Source organism: Hypomesus nipponensis, chromosome 6 (assembly GCF_054491055.1).
Source record: "Hypomesus nipponensis isolate SF chromosome 6, ASM5449105v1, whole genome shotgun sequence".
Classification (NCBI taxonomy): domain Eukaryota; kingdom Metazoa; phylum Chordata; class Actinopteri; order Osmeriformes; family Osmeridae; genus Hypomesus; species Hypomesus nipponensis.
The window spans coordinates 18,470,807-18,493,730 of NC_140366.1; the positions used below are offsets into that span (position 1 = coordinate 18,470,807).

Sequence of the window (22,924 nt, forward strand, 5' to 3'; positions counted from 1 at the left end):
CTCCACACTCATGTGCACAGGTACTGTATGCACACAGTGTAACCTTTCACATTCCATACAAGGTTGTGAGAGGTATGTGACTGAGAAATGTGTATTTGTAGTCTTTCCTTCTCTCTTGTTGTGTTATGTAAATTCATCTTTTGACTTTGTTTCACATAAATTATTTTGTGAATTGCTTTTCAGAGTGAGGATGCATTTGAACTTTTAACCAGCTAAGCCCGTCTTGTAATACGCCTGTCCAAACGTGTTTTTCTTTCCATTCGTATTGAGTACAAAAGAGACGTGATGGTCGAAGGAGAAGTGATGAGTTTCGCAGTCTCATCGTGTCTGGTCTAGCTTGCCCTTAGGGACCTTCGTAAGACACATGTCAGCAGTCTTGAATGTGAATACTGCGAGCAGAGGAACCCAGCCAAGTTGCATTTTGTATCATTTTATCAAGTGTGGAAGAAATGTAAGATTTCCTACGCGTCAATAACAATCAGGAGATTGGCTATTGCCTCTTACTTTGTTTGTGTATTCCATCTTGTTTTTCATGCGAACACATTCAAATGTGTTCCTGTTGTAACCGACATTGTGTATTGATGAAAGTCGTGTCTATCTGGGGGGATAATAAACATCTGCTGGCTGTATCTGATCTATATATTACATCCTCTCACTTTCCTCCCTGAAAGAAACTTTGGCCAAAACAGTTGAGATGATTCCTCTCTGCGTCCTGTGCCTCTGCCCTACAGGTGGCATACTTTGGGGACAGCATGCGATCGGACATGTTCCCTGCTAGCAGCTTTGGGAAATGGGAGACGGTGATGATCGCAGAGGAAATGGAGGGAGAGGGCGTCCCAAAGAGCCAGGCTGCCAAGTCCAACGAGGCCCAAGCGGAGCCTCTGGAGAAGAAGGGAAAGTTTGAGGTGAGTTCACACGAGCAGCTGTTTCCGTTTAATGCAGTCGCCCACCTTCCCCCTGCCTGGCTTTTAGAATCCTCCTCCTCCCCTCTCATTGGCTGAGTGCCACAACATACCCTCTGTAGATTGTGAGAGTGCATATGTGCTTTTGCGCAATACTGCTTTCCGTGAGTCCTTTTGTAAATGCTTTCAGCAATTACTACGTAAGTATACTGTGGTGGTTCCATATCATTACAGTTTCAAATCTAATGGAGGAGCCAGTGAAACCAGACATGCTGAAACAGGCTCGTGTGAGATTACCGTTGCTTAAGGCTTTGTAGAGAAAAACGACAGGAAACGCATTTAAGGGCAACTGATACACCACTAGGAAGGAAACAAGAAAGAAATCCTCCCTACTTGTCATTCCCTCTCTCTCTCTCTCTCTCTCTCTCTCTCTCTCTCTCTCTCTCTCTCTCTCTCTCTCTCTCTCTCTCTCTCTCTCTCTCTCTCTCTCTCTCTCTCTCTCTCTCTCTACCACATTTCATGTCCTCTGCATAATAACTATCTCCGTTGATAAGATAATACAGGCAGTTATGCCCCCAAAAATATATCTACAAATGCTCACAACTATGGGATGTCGTACCACCCAGCAGTGACCTGTCTGTCTCTCAGCACTGGCCCGTCTGTCTCTCTCTCAGAGCTGGCTAGGGCCTGTCTCTCTCTCAGCACTGGCCAGGCCAGGGCCTGTCTCTCTCTCAGCACTGGCCAGGCCAGGGCCTGTCTCTCTCTCAGCACTGGCCAGGCTGGGGCCTGTCTCTCTCTCTCTGTCTGGGCTGGCCAGGCCAGGGCCTGTCTCTCTCTCTGGGCTGGCCAGGCTGGGGCCTGTCTCTCTCTGGGCTGGCCAGGGCCTGTCTCTCTCTCTCTGGGTTGACCAGGCTGGGGCCTGTCTCTCTCTCTGGGCTGGCCAGGCCAGGGCCTGTCTCTCTCTCTCTGGGCTGGCCAGGTTGGGGCCTGCTGAAAGCCTGGGTCTTGGCAGTCCCTTCCTCCAGAGGTATCAGGCTGCAGGATGTTTTGTTCCAGACAGAGGAGGGGAGGTGGGCTAGTATGTGTTAGCAGGACGGATCAGAGAAAGCCCTGGAACGTGATCAGGACGGACACTGGATCACTGCCTGTTTCAAGAGGCCATCTTCCATGACCTCCTGTGTTTCAACCTGACTCCTTCTCCTACTTCTGTTGCTAGTTAGATTAGTATAGTTCTCTCTTTTTACTGTCTAAGACATCTCTCTTGACTATAGTTCAAGTTGTTGGGACAGTGATATGGCAGTAGTAGATGTCAAGGTTTCTGTTCTGTGTTCCCTGGTTTAATGGATGCTGGTTATCTTCTGACTTCCTGACTGAAATCTGTATCTTGGCCAAGTGTGATAAGATGGTGGAGACTTCCCCTCTTCTTCAGAGTTATGGGGTGGTTTTTTTCACAAGGATAACCAGACCTGTGTGTTTTAGTGGCGTTATCCTGTATCAGAGACAATCATACACGGTTTTTCACAGATGATAGCCATGTTTAATGTCATTTAACACCAGTTTAGCGCATCTAAAGTATGTGCTGTTGGGTTACGATGCAAAAAATGTGAATGGAGAAATGCCGTTGACCACTCTGGGCTTGATTTCAGGTTTTACTTCTTGATGGTAAAGGAAATCAAAACAAAGTAAATTATTTTACATAGAACCAAATGCCCAATGTCTTCCATTAAAATGATGCAATAATTATGACCGCGTATAGCTTGCAAACTCTGGTTTGATTCATCTATTTATTATCTCTAACTACATCCTGTTTTGCTATTTTGCAGTTTTTACCGTTAAGACGTATCAGCACTCAGTGGATAAGTAATACAGTTGAGAGGAAGTTCAGTATAGTCTGATCTCTCCCTGCTCTCACTCTATCTCTCTCACCCCTGCTCTCTCTCTCTCACTTACCCCTGCTCTCTCACCCCTGCTCTCTCTCTCTCACTTACCCCTGCTCTCTCTCTCTCTCTCTCTCACTTACCCCTGCTCTCTCTCTCTCTCTCTCTCACTTACCCCTGCTCTCTCTCTCTCTCACTCCTGCTCTCTCTCTCTCTCACCCCTGCTCTCTCTCTCTCACATACCCCTGCTCTCTCCCTCTCTCTCACTTACCCCTGCTCTCTCTCTCTCTCTCTCTCTCTCTCACCCCTGCTCTCTCTCACCTCTTTTCTCTCTCTCATTTATATATCTTACTCCTGGACCCATCTCTTAGGACCAGGGCATGAAGTCTCCGTCGGCACCCTCTGAGCAGTGGGGCTCCTACTTTGTCGACGCCCATAAGAGTGTTGAAGGGGAGGAGGAGAGCCAGAGGCTCACCTGGTGCTGCCACAGCCTCCACAAGTACAGCACCATGGCCATCCCCAGCGTGGAGGCCATTGCAGGTACTGGAGACAGGACTTAGGAGGACTTTTATTTTGAAGGGCAATGTATAGTAAGGTTTATTAAAAGAAATATATATATATATATCCTCTGCATCTCTCAGTGGGTGGTTGTTAGGAGTGAATGAGGCAGTGTTGGTTTTTTGACAGGGGCAACACTGTCTGGGTTTTTTGGGTAGTTACCATTGACCCCATATATCTTGATGTTTCACAAATCACAGACCAATCCCAATATAACGACATCAGTATAAGGATTCTAAGCTGTATCGACTGACTTCAGTGTTTTATTGGTGAATATTCTTTCTCTCGACTTGACAGACCTTCCCCTGGACTACAAGTTTCCCAGATTCTCACCAAACAAGCCGTGTACCACAGGCTACTACCCCAGGCCTCCTGACTCCCTGCTCAGGATGGTCCAGAGTCAGTCCTAGGAGCCCTGCCTCCCTCAGCCCTCCCTCAGCCCTCCCTCAGCCCTCCCTCAGCCCTCCCTCAGCCCTCCCTTCCTCAGCCCTCCCTCCCTCAGCCCTCCCTCCTTCCTCAGGCCTCCTCCCTACCTCCCTCCCTCCTCTCTCAGCAGAGGAATGTGTGTCCATGTGTCCTGTAGTTCCTCACCTGTACTTCCTCACCTGAAGCACCCTCTCCATGAAGCACAGGAGTCACACTCCCATTTAGAAACACCATGTGAATGTAAAGCACCGTGATTCCCCGTCTCCCTCTCTTTCAATCTCTATATTTCTCTCTCTCTTCCCTCCCCCCACTATTTCATCATTGCCTACATCTGAACGTTGTTAGGTGGTTTATTGTACGTGCGTAAATGTGACTTGCCAAAATAATGTATGTTTGTGTGTGTGTGTGTGTGTGTATGTGTCAGCACAGCAGCACACACTATTGACTACAGCATAGTGTTCTCATTGTTTAATGTAAAGACCACCCTTTTGTAACGAAGATGAGTAATTGTTGTTCCGGTTGAATCCTCACCTCTTCGGTCCATCCTTCAATGTACTGTATGTGTTCATAGCAGCTGTAACAACCAGGAGAAGTAGGATCTCTCCAAACGCAGAGGGGATTGTCTCGGTACATCACAGAAAATTGCTTACCTCAAAAATATAATCCGAGTTGAAATGCAACTTCAAATAGTCCCAGGAGTGTGTGTGTGTGTGTGTGTGTCCTGACAGTTCGTTATGTCCAGTATTGCTGTGTTGGTTTGTGTCAGTAAACACTATTATACAACTACTGTGTGTATTATCAGGGTTCTTGTTTTACTGTATGGTCAGTGACTTGATATCCCTTTCAAGGTGTGTACCCCTGTGTCAGTTTGGTGGAAGGTGTTCTTTAAGGTATCGTCCTCCAAGAAATGGCACTATCTTGCTCTTCTTTGGTGTCGCCTTTCTCATAAAAGAATACAATAATAAGTCCTTCCTACTGTATGAAAACTGTAATGCTGAAGGGTAAAGAAGACAATGCTCTTTGTTTTCTGTATGTTATTTTGGTCCAGCAGTACATGTTGTGGTCTTTTGAGTGATTGTGTAAAAAATGTAGAATACTTATGCTTTATATACAGTACCAATTGGAGATGTGCTCAAACCGACTTCTGAATGGTTGCACTTGATAGAAGCATACTTCTTGTATGACATGTCTTAAATATGCTTTTGGCGTTATTGTTCTGACAGTTAGAACTGTATTATCTGATAAAGAGTGTCAGCCATGGTCAGCCAAAGTTATTATTTAGGTTGCATTGCAGCTTTAGTGATTGTATTTCACATACTCATTTTTTCGTACCTGACCTGTAAAACTTTAACCCATTGCCTTATGTTTCAGTCATTAGGGAAAGTGTTCAATGTACTGTGTATGAAATAAAGATGTTCTACAATTTTGTTACAATTAGCATAAGGCTTTGTGCTGATTATTTACAATGGCACAAAAACCAACGTTATTTTATTAACGCTGTCATACTGTAGTTCATGCACTCAAAAAGTGCTCAAGTGATTGATTACATGATCATGTCTAATGCAGTGAGATTGGAAAGCCGGACCTGCCATGCCCTACCTGACGGGCTGGAAGTGTGCAACCAGTGATTTTTTTCTGTCTCCTTTAAGTATTTCCTCAACTGCCCCTCCTCATGACGTTCTTCACAGAACCGCACGCTTTCTCCTTGCACTTAGTTTAACTTTTCTTCAGTATTAGAAAGTCCCATCATATCGATAAATGTTGCGAGGATTACTTTTCTGATATGCAGGAAACGTCTTGTGGGGAGTACTACGTCTGGACCACACGTTCAAGGCAACTGTTTTGACAGGTAAAGTAAGTAATTTTCCAGTTTCTGGAAAGCCCCCGACTGAGCTTATTTGTTGCGTGAAATGCACACATTTTCTAACGGAAAAATTATCAATACCTTTTTCATAGACGAAACGGTTGAGATTTGTTGTAGGCTATAGATTATAAAATATCCATAAAGTATTTGCCATTTCGTTTTCACTCATCATATATTGACTATAAATTAAATAATGAAATACATTCGGTAAATCTGTCTGTTTATGGGACAGACACACAACATCTAATATTCAGAACATTTGAGCAAATCACTTTGAATTCCCGAAATAACCTATACATCTGACTTCCTGAAGGTATCAAAGAGATGTGGCTCTGAAACCTTGTTTTCCACAGGCTACTATGCTGTTATTTGGTTTAGGTAAGGCTTAGTGGCAGCGAAGGAAACGCTAGTACAATGTATGGGTTTCGGTGGTTGATGTAAACCCTGCAATTTGGGTTTTGTCAAACAACGCTTAATGCATGGGCCTCTGGTGCTCTGGTGAACAGTCCATCTTCTTCTACACTATGTCGAATTCCAAGGTGCTTTTACAATGCCGTTGTGACGTTCTCACAAAGATAGATTTGGCTTCCTTTACTACCACAATTAAGTTGTGTTTGGCGTTATGTCAAAGACAAATTGGTCTACCCAACAAGGTTTACGTTGACCAGGTGAACGTACTGTGTGCCCTCTATCTGGAATGTGACAACTCGTGAGGTTAAATGTCAAATTTAGAGAGTTGTGGAACGATGGATATGTCATCTTTTAGTCCCTCTATACGCAGTGGTAGACAGTGTAACAAACTGAACCAAAGAAAACGCTTGCCATTCAAGTGGACCAATGTCTAGACACCTCTCTAATCACTACCAAATGATTTCCATCACGGAAATGCCAAGAGGGCTACTAAGGTCATGTCATGGAACTTACTGAGATGACTAACTTTTTCTTTCTCTGTAGTGTGTTGTCTCATTTGATACATAGCCTACACTATTTTTGCTTTAGCCAGTCCAGCAGAGGATGTGTCATTTAGACAACCAGGGCTTTTATCATTTTAAATACACATGGCTAATGTTGGACGAAGAATAAGGCCTCAGGATGGTATGCCAGCATGGTCAGGTAGAACACCTACCTCTACTCTGTAGGGTAGGATGAGAGTATAAGCGTTGTAACACCGATCTGAACTTTATCTTGAGTTATGACAGTGTCGCGTCGTCTGCTGCGAGGATTTTGAGCTGAAAGTTTTCTAACCTCTGAGAACAGTAGGGAAGGCCAGAATGATCAGGAATACAGCTGTATCCAATTATTCCAGGAATGCAGTGCCTTTGTAAGAAAATCTTTGGAGAATATGGGCAGGCCTTCTCAAACCCTTTTCCTGCTCTCCCTTCTCCCCGTCCGCACTCAGCTGAGCTCTGGTAATGCCCCGGTGCCCTCTCTGATGTGAGGATGCGAGCTTACACCCGTGGGGCCCCCACAGTGTTCTTCATGAGTCTGCTGTGGCCCCTGGTGGCCCCGGTCCTGGTGGAGGCGGACCCCGCAGCAGGGATCCCCTTCATGGGTGGGAACTACGACGGCCACCCCATGCTGTATTTCGGCCAGGCGGAGGTGGAGGAGCTGCAGGCGGCGGCCGCCGGGACGCACCGGGAGATGGCCCGGAGGATCCGCGACGCCGGGGAGGCCATGCTGGAGCACCCAGAGGAGTACCTGCCCCCCTGGAGCCCGGCGGAGTTCAGCGCCCGCTGGAACGAGGTCTACGGGAACAACCTGGGGGTGCTGTCCATGTTCTGCCTGCTCTACCCACACCGCTCAGGGGCTCTGGACCTGGCCAAGGACTACATGGAAAGGATGGCAGCTCAGCCTAGTTGGTATATTTTCTGTCTTTGTTTTCTAATATTTTCTGCGTCACCTTAACGACACAGTCCCTTGTTTTGTTGTTGTTGATGCGATCTATGTTCTATTCGTTGTAACATGCTCACTGCAACATGAAATGGATTGCGTGTAGCAAAATGCACTCCAAGTAAATGATGTAATCCTTAACCCAAGGGCAAGTCCATTTGAGAAGCTATCAGTGCGTCACAAGAATATAAACTTTTCCAAAACGTATCAGGCATGTTTTCACCAAGTTTATAATCAATTAATTTTGAGCTTTTAATTTGAGACAGTCACCCAGAGGCTTGAGTGAATATTCATGCCTCTCCCTTAAATTCCCCCAAACTACAGCCCCCACGTCTGGAGACATCTATTATATTCTCTCTCGCAGAAGGCAGCTCTGTATATGTTTTTAGCTTTATCGTGAATGAAACTGATCTATTTGGAGAGGTTACACAGGATATCTACATCTCTCCTCACCTAGTACTCCAGATATGGATCTGATCACTGAGGTTGAATACCAGAACCTCCCTCTGCCTCGGTGGATTCACAGTCTGTCGGTCAAGACTCAGGAGTGCAACTGTTCATGTGTCTGTGGTCTGATAGACCTGTGGTCTAGGAAATATGTTTAGCAGCTGTTTGAATTCATTGCTGAACATGCCCCTGTTCAAAGGAAATGAAATGTTCAGATGTGAGCTCAATGGCCTGGTGTAGGCAGGTTGATGGAGGATTTTGGTATCGGGTCACTGAGACACACGCACAAACACACACACCAGACCAAGGAAGTTTTTGCTTTGCTCTAACGTCAGTGTGTGTGTGTTCCTGAAATCGAAGTTCTGAGAAAGCCTACATTTATACTGAATATCTAAGAAATAACCACACCTCAAAGTCACTTCCATGGTTCTTTTGTTCTAATTCCAAGCCTTCGGCTCTTTGCTGACTAACATAATGACACATCCTGTATTCATAATCACACTTCCTTAGTAGACCTTAGTCAGAGTTTGGAAAAGGAAATTAATCTGAATCAGAATTTCTGTATAAGGATGACACACAAGGCAAGGCCTTGCTATGTTGCCATCAGCTTTAGTCATGGTGCTTATGAAATATTTCAGCCAATTCATACTCCTGTCATACCCCAGTCATAAAATCCCAGTTACATCCCTCTCATGGCTCTCCTTCAAAGCATTGTCGCCTCCTTTAGATGTATTTTAGGACTTCTACAAACAGCTTAGTATTAGTGCAATTTGCAAACATTTCTCTTCAATATTGATGATTGTGCCACTGTAGAGGGAAAACAACTCACTGAACATATGCTTTCACGTTTTAACCACACAGTGTGAGTTCTGTCTTCACCCATACTTTCATTAGGGTCTTCAAGACTCACAGGGAACCTTGAAAGTGGCTCCAGAAATCATTCAATTGTGGTAATCATGGCCTTCAATTACGTTTCCAACAAGTTGTGGAGGGGAACCTTACAACCACAGGGAAAGTTCAGTTTGTGGCGCTCTGGTTCCTGGTTCAAATTTTACACACTCCTCGTGCAAACATACAGAAGAGAGATATTGTGTGTTTTGGCATTATGCAATTCCCTGTAAAGCAGTGCCACATAATCACCTTTCTGTCATTAGAAGTCCTTTTATTATGCGTTAAACTTGGTGGGTGACCCCAGGCCTGTCGTCGAAAGAATCTATCTATCTTACCGGCAGATTAATTGAACTCACAGTAGCTCTTGACAGATATAAATGGATGAATGAGAAACATCATATGGACAAATTGAAGCCAGAAGGATTTGTTGTGTAACCCCATGTATTTTGCTATGTGTGAACAATACGCTTTAAAAGGAAGCTCCATAGATATTTGAACTGAAGATGAAAATGCACAAACCAACAGTAACACACAGTGGCGCAAATGCTGAGTCAACAGGTTGCCTGGGTACTTTTATGATCACATCTGAAGTCAATCTATACATAATCACGCGCACAAAAACGCTTCAAGAGCTCCTTTAAAGTTGTAGTAATGCATGGGTCAGTACTATTTCACCCGTAGAACAATTAGCATCTATTAAAAATACAAGTGGAGTCAGCATTCTGTCAGTGTCTTACAAGGCAGACAGACGCTGGATACGGAGCTCTTATAACCTTCACACATTAGGGTGTGTAGTTGTATCAACACCATATCAGAATCAGAAGAATCAGAAGAATCATATGACCACTGCGTCACGCTTCCATCCCTCAGTTGTCACGTTCTGTCGTTCAGGTTGGTCAAGGACGCTCCGTGGGATGAGGTCCCGATGGCTCACTCGCTGGTCGGGTTCGCCACAGCTTACGACTTCCTGTTCGAGTACCTGAGCAAGGTGCAGCAGGAGCGTTTCCTGCAGGTGATCGGCAACGCCACCCGCTACATGTATGAGAAGTCCTACGTCCGTGGCTGGGGGTTCCAGTACCTGCACAACCACCAGCCCACCAACTGTGTGGCTCTGCTCACGGGTAGCCTGGTCTACATGACCCAGGGTAAGTATCACCTGCACAGACCTCCAGTATAACCCGGTTCAATCAAAACAGATTTGACCTGTATAGCCTTTTTTAGCAGTGTCACAAAGGGCGTAACATACAGTGTCACAAAGGGCGTAACATACAGTGTCACAAAGGGCGTAACATACAGTGTCACAAAGGGTGTAGCATACAGTGTCACAAGGGGCGTAACATACAGTGTCACACAGGGCGTAACATACAGTGTCACAAGGGGCATAACATACAGTGTCACAAAGGGCGTAATATACAGTGTCACAAGGGGCGTAACATACGCTCCATGGAACTGCGGCTAAACTAACCTGAACACTCAGGCCCGGACATGGATTAAACCTAGTCCTAGACTAAACACCTGTTCAATGCAGATCTTCATTGAATTTGGCTCTTACTTTAAGATTAGGCTTAATCCATGTCTGGGAAACTGGACCTCAAGGTTTATTGGGTTGGAAGATGAACGTGAACTGTGTATGGTCAAGATACAGGGAGTAAGAAAGGCAACTCGGATTATAAACAAGAACAATAAATGAGTACAGTGCTTATTCGTTGTACTGTAGAATATCCTGTCTTGGTAACTTTATTCCTCCTGTCACATCCTCCTTCCTCTAGTCTACTTCCTATATCACGTGGGCCTCAAATGGAGGGCAGCTTTCCAGCTTGATCTGACAGAAGGGAGACTGATTCCTCAGGGCTTGCCAACCCCCTTTCCCTCAGGACGAGAACATTCTTGACTGGAATTTCAGTTGAGCCAGCCTGGGGTTATCCCACAGCTGCTCTTAATCCCTCCTAATTGTTTCTCCAGCACCGACTCTCTCCACACCGTTCCACAGGGACATTTCTTTCACCGTGCGTCTGTGCGTTGAGTTTGTGTGGAGTATTTGACTGTTGAAAAGACTTTATATGACTTCCTGCTTATTTTAAGTGGTTCCTTTTTATTGTTTAGTTTCAATTTCCTGAATATCTTGGACTGTGTGTTCTGTCAGAGAGGCCAGCTGAAGGTGAAGTTCTGTTGCTGTTTCCAGAAGTCCCATGGTTTTTAGTTTGGAAGATGAGGAAGTGTTTCTGGGATGAGACGAACAGAGTGTGAAATAGTTGATAGCAGTCTTATTGAGATCATTTACGTTATATTACATGTATGCATTTAGCAGACGCTTTTATCCAAAGCGAGTTTTACTAAAGTGCATAGGTCACTGATCATAACAACGAGATAGCCCCAAACATTGCGGGTAGCCAAACATGTAGCATACATTGTGAAACCAAATAAGTCCCAAAGAGAAGAACAATAAGAGCATGTAGTTAGACAAGTTACAATGAAACAGCAAAATGGTAGATGACTATGGTAACAGTGTTTTTTTCCGTCTCTCTTATGATAAGGAGGGGATAGGAAAAGAAAGACTGAGGAGAAACCACCAGTGACCTTATTAGTGTTTTGAACGCGAAACCAAACAATTTACCTATGTTCATGCCAGTATTAACTTACAACCATCCTTTGTCAAATATTCATCATTCATTTTCTGTGCAAAACGTATGATGTTAGGGTTAGAGTTCCCTAACCCTAGGCTAAATGTTATTCTGTCAGGACCTCTTGATAAGTGGTGCTTTGACCCACAAAAAACTGCAGTTAAAAGTGCAAACTTTCAACATCAAAAATTAAATGTTCTAGAACTTTTCCTCTGTACATGTCTGCAAGTTGTAGAGATTACCACAGCGCCTAACTTTGGTTTCTTTCATGTGTTTTTATAAGGGAGGGATTGTATTGTCTATTCATCAGTAAGAAGTAAAACAGCTCAGTATTCAGGTTAAGCTCCACTTGTCAAGGAATTTCCACATAAGACAGTTGTGAGCTTTATCCATATTTACTTAAAGCTAGCTTGGATCTACACAGGGATCTGTCTTGTGTGATCAACTTAGGGAAAGAGTGGATCAAATGATAAATGCCAATGTTCCAGATTGCTGTAGCAGTGAATTCCTTTTCATGTTCATGCTTGGTGGCTGTCCCCCAAATATGGAAAGTGATGCTTGCAGTTTATCCATCCATATCCTAGACCAGCCTTTCCCAATTCTGGTTCCTTTCTCAATGCATGTTTCCCTCTTCCAACTAACCTTTGTCAAATGAATAGGCTGTTATCAGGCTTCTGCTGAGCTTCATATCAACCCATTCCTTTGAATCATGTGTGTTGGAAGAGGGAAACATTGTAGAACATGCAGGACAGGGGGTCCCTGAGGACCAGAACTGAGAGAGGTGGACGTAGAGTCCTGCTGCCTTATGGCCACCCAGCTTTTACAACTAGATAAAGCCGATTCACCACCAAACTATTTTCACATTCACGCTATTGCAACATTCCTAGGTATCTAAAACTCTGTATAATATTTCATATCACACATCCTGAATCATACAGCCATTTCCTGCCTGCTTCCATGCATCCCTTGTGAGAGAATTTGAGCAACAGACTAGGGCAAAGAGCAGTGCAAAAATAGTAAATCCCCCGACCTCTCACATTCCTCCTGACCAGAGCGTGATGGTTTGCTAAGGAGCGACCAGACAAGGCCTTCCCTGGCTCTCAGTGTGTAGGGGGCTTCATGTATAGCGAAGGACACTGCGGGCCTCCACAGGGTCAGCCATCACTAGCAGCAGGACGGGGGCAGTATGACAGCAGCATTATTCCGTCTGCTAGTCATTAGACAAACTAGCCACATCATTAGACCCAACAACATCACTGCTTGAGGAATTTGCTGGACTGCAAAACCGAGCGTTAGTGTTAGTGGTGAAGCCGTGGGTACAATGTTTTAGGTTCATAGAGTTTGCCACAGAATTTGATTAACTATATTACACGGATGATCAAATACATTTAGCGGAATTACGTTTTTTTAACTTTTGTTTATTTATTTTTTATCTGCTCCAATTTAGTTGACTCAATTTGATTTGCGTGTGTTTTTTTCTCGACTTACTTGAGCTTGAAGTTTAATAATGGAAAATGCTGAACAGTCCCAACAGTGTGCTTTCGTGTGGGGCTATGTGTGAGCGCAGTGAAACGCTGTCTGTGTAAATGTGGACTTTGTTCCAGCAGTTCCTGTTTGATGGTAAATACCTGCTCTGTGTCCACCTCTGGTCTCTTAGCCCAAACCACACACTGGGGTTGACTACTCTGGGTGGGGGGGCGGGGCCAGGTGGGGGGGCGGGGCTAGTCTCCACCATCGAGGTACAGGGAATCCTCAAGGAACTGTGGCTCGAGTGTTTATGTGGTTTCTTTTTCTCATAGTAAACTCTATGTTTTGAATCCAGCTTTTCAGTAATACTTTACTGGTGTGGTAGTGTCATACTTTCCTGAAATGACAACAAGAGTTTGGCAGTGTGCGCTGCATGCCGTGAGGAATTTGATTTTCCAGTATGAATCTGCTCAAGGAGTCGTGTTTCTAAATAGGAATTAGTGCTGAATAAGTACCATAACTGCACGTCTCAGTAGCTAGAGACGGCTAGGCATACAGTTCTAGTCACCGTTAATCTTCTTCTGGGGTTCAGCTGTGTGGAAACAGTTGAATTCGCCAAGGTTTAAGGACTAAAACTCCACAGTTGAGAATGTCTGAACCCATTGTTGAAAGCGTTTCATGTTTCACGCTATTCTCTCTCTTGTTCCAGGGTACCTTCAGGAGGCTTACCTGTGGACCAGGCAGGTCCTGGCCATCATGGAGAAATCCATGGTTCTCCTGCAGGATGTAACGGACGGCTCGTTGTACGAAGGCGTGGCCTACGGTACCTACACCACGCGTTCTCTGTTCCAGTACATGTTCCTGGTTCAACGCCACTTCTCCATCGGACACTTTGACCACCCCTGGCTCCACAAACACTTTGCCTTCCTCTACAGAACCGTCCTGCCAGGTACTCTCATCATCTGGGTTATGTGTCGGAAAATAATCAATTAGAATGTTCAAATCACATATTTGTGATGGTACGCTCGAACGATCACATGTTTGTGACGCTGCTCATTAACGGGTTAAGGAAATGTAGATTTGTTTAATTAATTACATGATGTACTGTAGTAACCTCATAGGACTAAATTGGGGAGGTGCAAATAAATACTGGACCAGTCAGCAGACCGTGAATAAGTGTTTATTCCTTTGTGGGCGGCTGGGAAACCTGGCCTGCAGCCAGCATCGTCCATGTTGCCTGTGTGGTGAGCAGATTAGGCATGAAACAAGGCCTCAGAGCATGACTCGCTGCTGGAGAGTGACTACTCTTTTGTCTTGACGTGGGGGAAGCATGCGCGCAGTTACAACCTTCCTGGATGCCTGTCAGGGCAGTGCAAAGATCTTGGCTTTGGTCCTCTCCTGGCGGGCCTGAAAGGCTGGTCTGAAGGTTACGGGGAGGGCAGGAGCAGGGGAGAGACCCAGAGGCCGGGTCTGGATGTTTCACAGCCGCCTGCCAACAGTTTCTGTATTGTGACTGGGTGGCTCCGACGGCGTTCAGAGAGCTGCTCTAATTGCGTCGGCCTAGGAGAGCCCTGGACCCTAACCCACAAAGCCAGCTCTCTCTCTCAGACAGACAGAAAAGGGGAACATTATCCTGAAACTACCTCCTGAGTTCCAGGATGATTGCTCTCACAGTGTGTGTATGTGTATTTGTATGTGTTTGTGTGCAGATAATGAGGGGGTGGAAGGTACGTCTCAGACTGTAAACACTGTCCCCCTGCCTCATGAGTTAAACTTTAAAAAAGATCTCCTCAACGTTTCGTACCAAGTCCTGCTTTTGGTCAGTGCTCTTGTTGTTTTATCCTAACAAGGGAATTACTGTGGTCAAATGTTTAGTACCAGTTACCAGGTTTCAAATCCTTTTTTCACACTTAAATGCTATTCTCTTTTCTTAGAGGTCCTTAGCGTCAGCAAAATTAATGAGAACCGTGTGTTTCTGGAAAGGCAGTAAAACGAAAAACGGCTGATGTGCATTAAAACGAGATTGGCTGATACAAGCAGGGCCGCAAGTTCCTGTCATTTCAACCATAAAGATGTAATCAACATTTGGGTTCTGAGAACCTGCACAACACTAAAGCACAAACCACAACCTAGAGGGTTTAATATAATGCTGTGTTCCCACCGAAGGCGAAGCAAATTTGCGAAGCAAAGTCAATGCAAATACACAAATTTGCTCAAATGACGCTATTCGATTGTCCATCGAGATTTTAAACTCAAGTGAAAAATTTGCGTGACGCTGTGTTGCGAAAATGTATTAATGTTGAAATGCCACTGACGTTTTAGAAGCATAACGCTGTGTTCACACCAAATACCATACCCCCTATATTTTGTAAAGTTGGGTGTTAGACTCCCTAAACGCTCAGCCATCAAACTGGGGGTTCAGATGGCTGAGCGGTTAGGGAGTCAAGCTATTAATCAGAATGTTGTTGGTTCGATTCCCGGCCGTGCCAAATGACGTTGTGTCCTTGGGCAAGGCACTTCACCCTACTTGCCTAGGGGAGAATGCCCCTGTACTTACTGTAAGTCGCTCTGGGTAAGAGCGTCTGCTACATGAATACATGTAAATGTATGGTTCTTCACCTGGATCTTCCATGTCTAAACAGGGTTCCAGCGGACTGTGGCGATTGCTGATTCCAACTATAATTGGTTCTACGGACCTGAAAGCCAGTTGGTGTTCCTGGATCGCTACGTGATGCGGAACGGCAGCGGTAACTGGCTGGCTGAGAAGATCCACCAGAACCGTGTGGTGGAGGGGCCGGGCCAGGCTGGCAGAGGACAGAGATGGTGCACCCTGCACACAGAGTTCATCTGGTGAGTCTCTCTCTCTTTCTCTCTCTCCGCTGGTCGACGCTGCTCCTGTAAAATTCAGAACCAATCAATTTTTCGGTCTCGATGAACTATCCTTGTTGTGTGACTTAGGAAAAAGTTTACATTTAGTCAGTTATCTTATCCAGTCTGAACCTCAGCGTTGTGTGTTGTCTGCAGGTATGACCCTAGCTTGGTTCCTCAGCCTCCTCCAGACTTTGGTACACCCAGGCTCCACTACTTTGAGGACTGGGGGGTGGTCACCTTCGGAAGCGGTTTACCCTCCGGCGCCAACCACTCGTTCCTCTCCTTTAAGTCGGGGAAGCTGGGAGGACGTGCCATATTTGACATGGTCCACAGGAACAAGTACAAAGACTGGATCAAAGGGTGGCGGAACTTCAACGCAGGGCATGAGCACCCTGATCAGAACACGTTCACCTTCGCCCCCAACGGTGTGCCTTTCATCACGGAAGCGCTGTACGGACCCAAGTACACGTTTCTCAACAACGCAGTTCTGTTCGGCCCTGCTGTCTCAGACTCCTGCTTTAAGCCCTTTGAGGGTCAGGTGACAGAGGCATGTGACTCCAAGTGGCTGAAGTTTAAGGTAGGGTTGGCAGCGGATGCTCAGGGAAGGGTGGAGGCGGCGCTGGAAAGGCAGGGGATGGTATTCATCCGGGGGGAGGCCCAGTCGGCCTACAACCCTGACCTCAAGATCAGAAGTTTCCAGAGGAACCTGCTGCTCCTCCACCCCCAGCTGCTGGTGCTGGTTGACCACATCCACCTGGACCCAGACAGCCCCACCAGGACCATGAGTGCCTTCTTCCACAACACAGACTTGCCCTTCCAGGAGAGTAAGATAGATGGTGTGCACGGAACCTTTGTCAAACATGGAGAGGACTCTTATAGAATGTTCTGGATGGATGACACAGGTTTCAGCAACAAAGCAGTTTTAGGGTACTGGAATTACCCTCGTGGATACCCCTATAATGGCTCTAACTATGTGAATGTGACAATGCCACTAAGACAGCCCCACACCAGGGTGGCCTACATCTTCTTTGGGCCTGGGGTGGATGTCCAGAGTTTCAGCCTGCGTGGCGACGCCCAGAGGGTTGACATTTACCTGGCCACCAAGGAGCACACCTACACCATCTACCTGCTCACTGGAGAAGTCACCAGTAAGCCTCTGTTCGCGATGGTGCTGGTGGACCAGAAGAAGATTGTGTTTGAGAAGACCGCAGGCGTGCAGGACAGTTCTCCGGAGGAGGTGGAAGAGTTTGTCAACGTGGTGGAGGACAACCTCCAGCATGCCAAGCCCGTCTTCCAGCAGCTGGAGAGACACATCCTGGGACGTGTGCTCAACACGGCCAGCTTCCGAAAGACCGCGGAACGCCTCCTCCAGTTCTCCGACAAGAAGAAGACGGAGGAGGCGATCGAGAGGATGTTCACGCTCTCCAAGAAGCAGGGCAAAGGCAGAGGGGGCAAGAAAATGAACCTCGGGGAGAAGCTCTCTGAGAGCATGCCAGATATCTTTGCACAGATCGAGGTCAGTGAGAAAAAAGAGAGACAGAAAACAAACAAGCGAGTGTACGAAGAGAGTCCAGAGGAGGGTGAAGGGGACTCACGGGCCTTTATGGATTACGGAGACAACCGCAAAGGCCGGAAAGGTGGCTTCATCAAGGGACGTAAATACAAGGCTGTTCACATGGTGGCTACGGCGAGGAGTGACAGTCTGTCGAGCACACCCTCCTACATCAGGTTGTTTCTCATCCTAAACATCGTCACCTTCTTTCTGCTCTTGACTGTTTTATTGACGCGGTTCCAAAAAGGTAGAAGTCTTCACACCCAGAGGTGTTTTTATGCTGTCCTCCTGATTGACAGTCTCATTTTACTGTATCTCTATTCCTCCTGTTCTCACTCTCAGTGTTGATATCCTCAAAAGGCTCGGACAAGGGGTCCTGTCAACAGATAGTCTTCCTTGACAGTCTTTTCTTATACACAATGGGTGAATATGCCAAATCACACTTCACTCTGAGCTGGAAAATTGATTCCAAATAGGAATTGATCGATTACTGAGATAAAGCCAGACACCTATGAGGTGATAAGCTTCTGTGGAGCTGTAGAATTGAGTTTGTGTGAACTTGAAGGTGTTCAGTATGTTAGACTTCTTGCCTCATATCAAAGTCTCAAGGCCCGCCACTAAAATACAGAGATATGTCCCTCTGTATGTCGTCACCATCCTGTATAATGCATACATTTGTATATATGTTTAAACAAAATGTATTTTTGTGGTGATATTTTCTACGCTTTGTAATTGATAAAGAACCCATGCAGGCTCCAATTTGCAATTTTCTTTGTGCGCGTGTTGTGTTTTGTGTTTGTGTATGTCCAGCTGTGTGTGTGTGTGTGTGTGTGTGTGTGTGTGTGTGTGTGTGTGTGTGTGTGTGTGTGTGTGTGTGTGTGTGTGTGTGTGTGTGTTTACCTCTGAAATGTGTTCTCTGGGGTCTATCTTATTGGTGTAAAATTCAACCAAATGATCTTAACCGCATGCAAGGAAGATTCACTTCTTGCTTTTCAAGTCGATTAGGATCTGTATCTTGGTTGGCATGGAAACAGTTAACAGTCACAGAGAAGTGATTTCTGAAGTGTTGAGGATTGGTAAGTATTAATCAGGAAAGCAATGTTGTGTGTACTTTGTGACCATAGTTAGTTTTATTTTGCAACCCGTGTTGACAAACGCAAAATAGGGCCGTAATACCGTTTTGTCACTCTAGTAAGTCGACACACATTTAAGTATAACGGCTTGTTTTTGGTTGTTTCGTTTTTTGGGGAATGATGAAATAACCATAAAACGCAAATGGTATAACGAGCCATTGTTATACAATCTTGTTTTGAATATTCCATATCCTTTATGCTGGTATCTGCAAAAAAAATGACAAATAGCCTCGTAATGTCGTTTTGTCCATTTCGGATGTCAGAACCAGATTATGGGGAAAGGCTTGGTTTCCGTTGTTTTGTTTTATTTTGGAATAACGGAATAACAACACAAATGGTATAACGAGCCATTTACTCTTTGATCGGCCGTATTATGCATACTGAAAAAGAGAGAGAGGGGGGAGATGTGCAACTACTGGGGGTGTTATTACTTCCAAACACCAGAGGCCAGCAACAACTACCTTTTTTAACGTTTTTTTATTTGTATTTATTTTATTAGCAATTTTAACAATGTCAGATGCATTTGAGTTTACAATATACTTAAAGTAAACAAAAAAAACATAAGTTACATTTAGAGTAAACATGTATCAATCAATACATGCCTTTTGTTTAAGATTTAAAAAAAAATATATATATATATATATATATATATATACTGTCTGAGCTCTCCATTCAAAGCAATAAAGCAAGGTTTTCTTCCCATTAAATTGCATCTATGAATATGATACTTTGCCATAATAATAATAATAAGATTAATTATATATACACAGATGTTTTTCCTGGAACCGTCAGATAGCCCAAACAATACATTCTTCCAAAATAAACTAAAATCATCCTCAATATTTTCAGTAACAAACTTACAAAGATTTTGCCAAAATTATTTTACAATTGGACAAGGCCAATTCATTACAAAATCTGCAAACAACATAAAAGTCTTTCTTAAACCTTTTTTACTGGATAATATTTATGGATACGTTTAAATGAAATGTAAAGTTAGTGTGTTCAAACAAGGCCAAATGTACGGTAAAAGTTGAAAAAGACAATCACACTTGTCAAAGTAACCCTCCCCAACCCCCTCCCCCACCTAAATTACCGCTTTCAGCTCTTATCTGTTGTATGTTTTAATGAAGTGCATTGAGCCAATCATACTGAGCAAGTTGAGATCATGTGGGCTACCTTTGCAGTTTACATAGACACACACTGGAGCCCCGTCTTGTAATGTTTCTAATAGATATTAAAGAAACTTGGGTTCATCAAAGATGTATTAACTACGTAGCAACTAGCAAACTCGGTCAACATGTGCCTCCAGTTTGGTGTGTGTGTCTTCTACTAAAGAACCTGCTGCTATGTCTTCAAGATAGTAGGCCTACAGATCACAGTTTTTTTTTTTTTTTTAAAGCTAGTTGTTGCTGTCCTCTGGTGTTCAGAAGTAATAACACCCCAATAGTTGCACATCTCCCCCCCCCCCCCCCCCTCTCTCTCTCTCTCTTTTCACTTGTGCCAGTATGCATAATACGGCCGATCAAACAAATTAGTAAATGGCTCGTTATACAATTTGTGTTATATGGTTATTCCGTTATTCCAAAATGAAACAAGACAATGGAAACCAAGCCTTTCCCCATAATCTGGTTCTGACATCCAAAATGGACAAAACAATATTGCGAGGCTATTTTTCATTTTTTTACAGATAGCAGCAAAAGGATATGGAATAATCAAACAAATTATTAAATGGCTCGTTTTATCATTTATGTTATATGGTTATTCCGTTATTCCAAAAAAACGGAACAACCAAAAACAAGCCATTATACTTAAATGTGTGCTTGAGTTACTAAAGTGACAAAACGATATGACGGCCCTATTTTGCGTTTGTCAACACGGGTTGCAAAATAGAAAAAACAATGGCCACAAGGTATACGGAACATGCTAACATTCAATTCCCATATATTAAAAACAATTCGAAGAATGCAGTTTTAATCTCCCCCGAGATCACTCATAAGTACGTCATGAAGCCTATTCACCACCAAAGCCAAACATCAGGGTCCGGACCCATCAGAAAGATATGTGCATAAGTGAGAAGACGGCTTTGCTCCATGTGATTCTGTTAGACTCAGTGTGTCTCAAATTCCCAGACATTGGCCGGGTTTCCCAGATTCGTTAAGAAACTCTTAACGCTAAGAGCTTCTTAGGAACGTTCTAAGAACGCTCTAGAATGCTCTTAGAACGCAATTAAGAAGCGCTTAGCGTTAAGCGCTTCTTAACGAATCTGGAAAATCCGGCCATTGTCTGTAAAAAGTGTGCTGGTCAACACGGTCTTGACTCTGGACGCTTGAATCCTCCAAATGCAAGTGAGCGAGGTGCTGTTAACTAGATGAGCGGAGTGAAGCTCAAAGCAGTTTTATCCCACTGCTATCGTGAATGAAGTCCTAAAAATGTAAATCAAGTAGGCCCTATGTCAAAGAAACAATCAGAAGATATTAAACTGTCCTCTTTTGAATAAACTCAAATGTCTCACAGTTGTGTTGTATCGTCATTAAATCAAGATGTTAATGTTAGTCAGATGGCTGAGCGGTTAGGGAATTGGACTATTAATCGGAAGGTTGCCGGTTCGATTCCCAGCGTGTAAACGGTAAAGCTAATCAAGGAAATTACGTTAAATCATTCCAAAATATTTGATAAATACTGCCACCTGTTGCCATTTGGACTCCTTCACACATGTCTATGATTTTTCAGATTCTGAACACCAGATGTCGCTGTAACATTTACAACATGTAGAAGTTTCTCGGCTTCCGTTTTAAACGTCTGGCAAGCTTTATTAACACCGGAGGTCAGCTACAGCGGCATTAGATTTGGTAACAACATGTCAAGTATGGGTGCACGAGTAACACGTATGTTTAGAAATTTTAATCTAGAAAACAGAGCACACCGAGAAATATCGAAGGAAAAGCCTCTGGCAGCACCTCGGCATTCTGTCAACATTGTTCCTGCTCCAAGTACTGAGGGTAAGTAAGGGTATTGACATTGGGGGACTTGACCAACACGAAGCTAGCTATCTGGATCGGAGGGTCATGTCAGGCTACATAACTTTAGCCATTTCCATGCCCATCCCCCAAATATAGTAAGTAATGTTGTTTTACGGTAATTGTGTTGTGTATTCTTTTATTACAGTCACAGAGATAGCGGAAGACATCCATAAAAGGAATGATCCCCTCTTATCGTTGCTGAAGTCTGTGTATGTGGAATCAAACGATCCTACGACAGAGGTCAGCTTGACTAAAAGACAACAAACTCGTTGTCGAAACTATTACAAATTGTATTTTGTTTTCCCTGATTCTATTTCAGTGGACCAGAAATGTCAACTTTGGAACCTTGTGTCTGCTATATGCGACAAGCATCATCCCATCCCCAAGAAAAACTGTTCTAGTTTGAATAAGATCGTAACGCTCTTCAAGTTAATTGTCTTATAACTAGAACAGTTAATAACTAGCTGATCTAGATGGGTAGAATACATATATAATTGCATTGTTGCTGTAGTTGCTTTTTATAACTGTTTACCCCAACAGGATCCCAAGCAAGTCACTGAGGGGACAAACGACGATCGCAGGAAGTTAAAGTTCAGCCTGCCAGGGGCTCCTTATGGCATTGTTGAAATCACAGACGTTCCCAAAGGCAAATTGTCCATTGTTGAAGCCCTCACAGTTCTCAATAATCATAAACAAGAACCCAAAAGATGGACCCCGGACAAGATTGCTCAGGAGTACTGTCTTGATCCAAAAGACTCACAAGCGCTCTTAGAATTCTTCATCCCTTTCGAAGTGAAGATCATACCGCCCAAGACTAAGGATACAAAACAGATCAAAGATAATTAGGACCAACATGCATTATTCCTGGCTTCAAGACCACCCAAGTTGTTTGTCAAGTGTCTTATGAATTATTTATTTATGTATAAGAACAAGATTGTCTGCCTTGCTTCAAGGTTTAGTGTTTGAATCATCAATGCGCTGTTGTCCTTGTTGCCAAGATGTAAGAATATAATTTAAAATGTACAAGTGTTTATTCCAAACATCATGGTATTACTCAATATATCCTGCAACATAGCCTTTGCATATTTAACCTACAAAGTTAGGATGATCGTTGCTGTAAAATAACATTGACAACATTAAACTTTTAAGTTTTGTTCTGTTTCATGTTCACAATTTTTATTTTAGTGTTCTGTCATGAAATGTCTCATTGAGAAATTGTTTGGTCACTGAAAATGTTACAACATACTGTATAAGTTCTACATAAATGAATCCATAAGATCATTCAATTTGTAGTGCTTTTTAGTTTTGGTTGTCATTGAATGTCATGGTAGAATAAGTAATTTAGATGTTTCTAGATATATTGTTAAAACTGAGGAATCACTTGCACAACCTGTATTTAATGGTT

General features: G+C 44.0%; 3 protein-coding genes across 3 annotated transcripts in view; all 3 read left to right on the forward strand.

Moving 5' to 3' along the window:
• nt5dc1 (5'-nucleotidase domain containing 1) overlaps positions 1–5,206 on the forward strand; it is a 38,007-nt gene extending 32,801 nt beyond the window's left edge. Inside the window, exons 10-12 of the mRNA XM_084699261.1 lie at positions 732–905; positions 3,151–3,319; positions 3,635–5,206. Of these exons, the coding sequence (XP_084555387.1) occupies positions 732–905; positions 3,151–3,319; positions 3,635–3,747 (456 nt within the window). The 3' untranslated portion in view covers positions 3,748–5,206. The remainder of the gene's footprint in view (positions 1–731; positions 906–3,150; positions 3,320–3,634) is intronic.
• A 247-nt stretch (positions 5,207–5,453) lies between these two features.
• On the forward strand, positions 5,454–18,125 carry dse (dermatan sulfate epimerase). The gene is made up of 6 exons (XM_084700823.1): positions 5,454–5,612; positions 7,027–7,486; positions 9,747–10,000; positions 13,653–13,892; positions 15,586–15,793; positions 15,968–18,125. The coding sequence occupies exons 2-6, from the start codon at positions 7,068–7,070 to the stop codon at positions 17,712–17,714; spliced, it is 2,868 nt and encodes a 955-aa protein (XP_084556949.1). The 5' UTR covers positions 5,454–5,612; positions 7,027–7,067; the 3' UTR covers positions 17,715–18,125.
• Positions 18,126–21,310: 3,185 nt separating this feature from the next.
• On the forward strand, positions 21,311–22,672 carry ndufaf4 (NADH:ubiquinone oxidoreductase complex assembly factor 4). The gene is made up of 3 exons (XM_084700123.1): positions 21,311–21,498; positions 21,665–21,759; positions 22,060–22,672. Exons 1-3 carry the CDS (start codon positions 21,357–21,359, stop codon positions 22,363–22,365), a joined length of 543 nt encoding a protein of 180 aa, XP_084556249.1. The 5' UTR covers positions 21,311–21,356; the 3' UTR covers positions 22,366–22,672.
• The last annotated feature ends 252 nt before the right edge of the window (positions 22,673–22,924 follow it).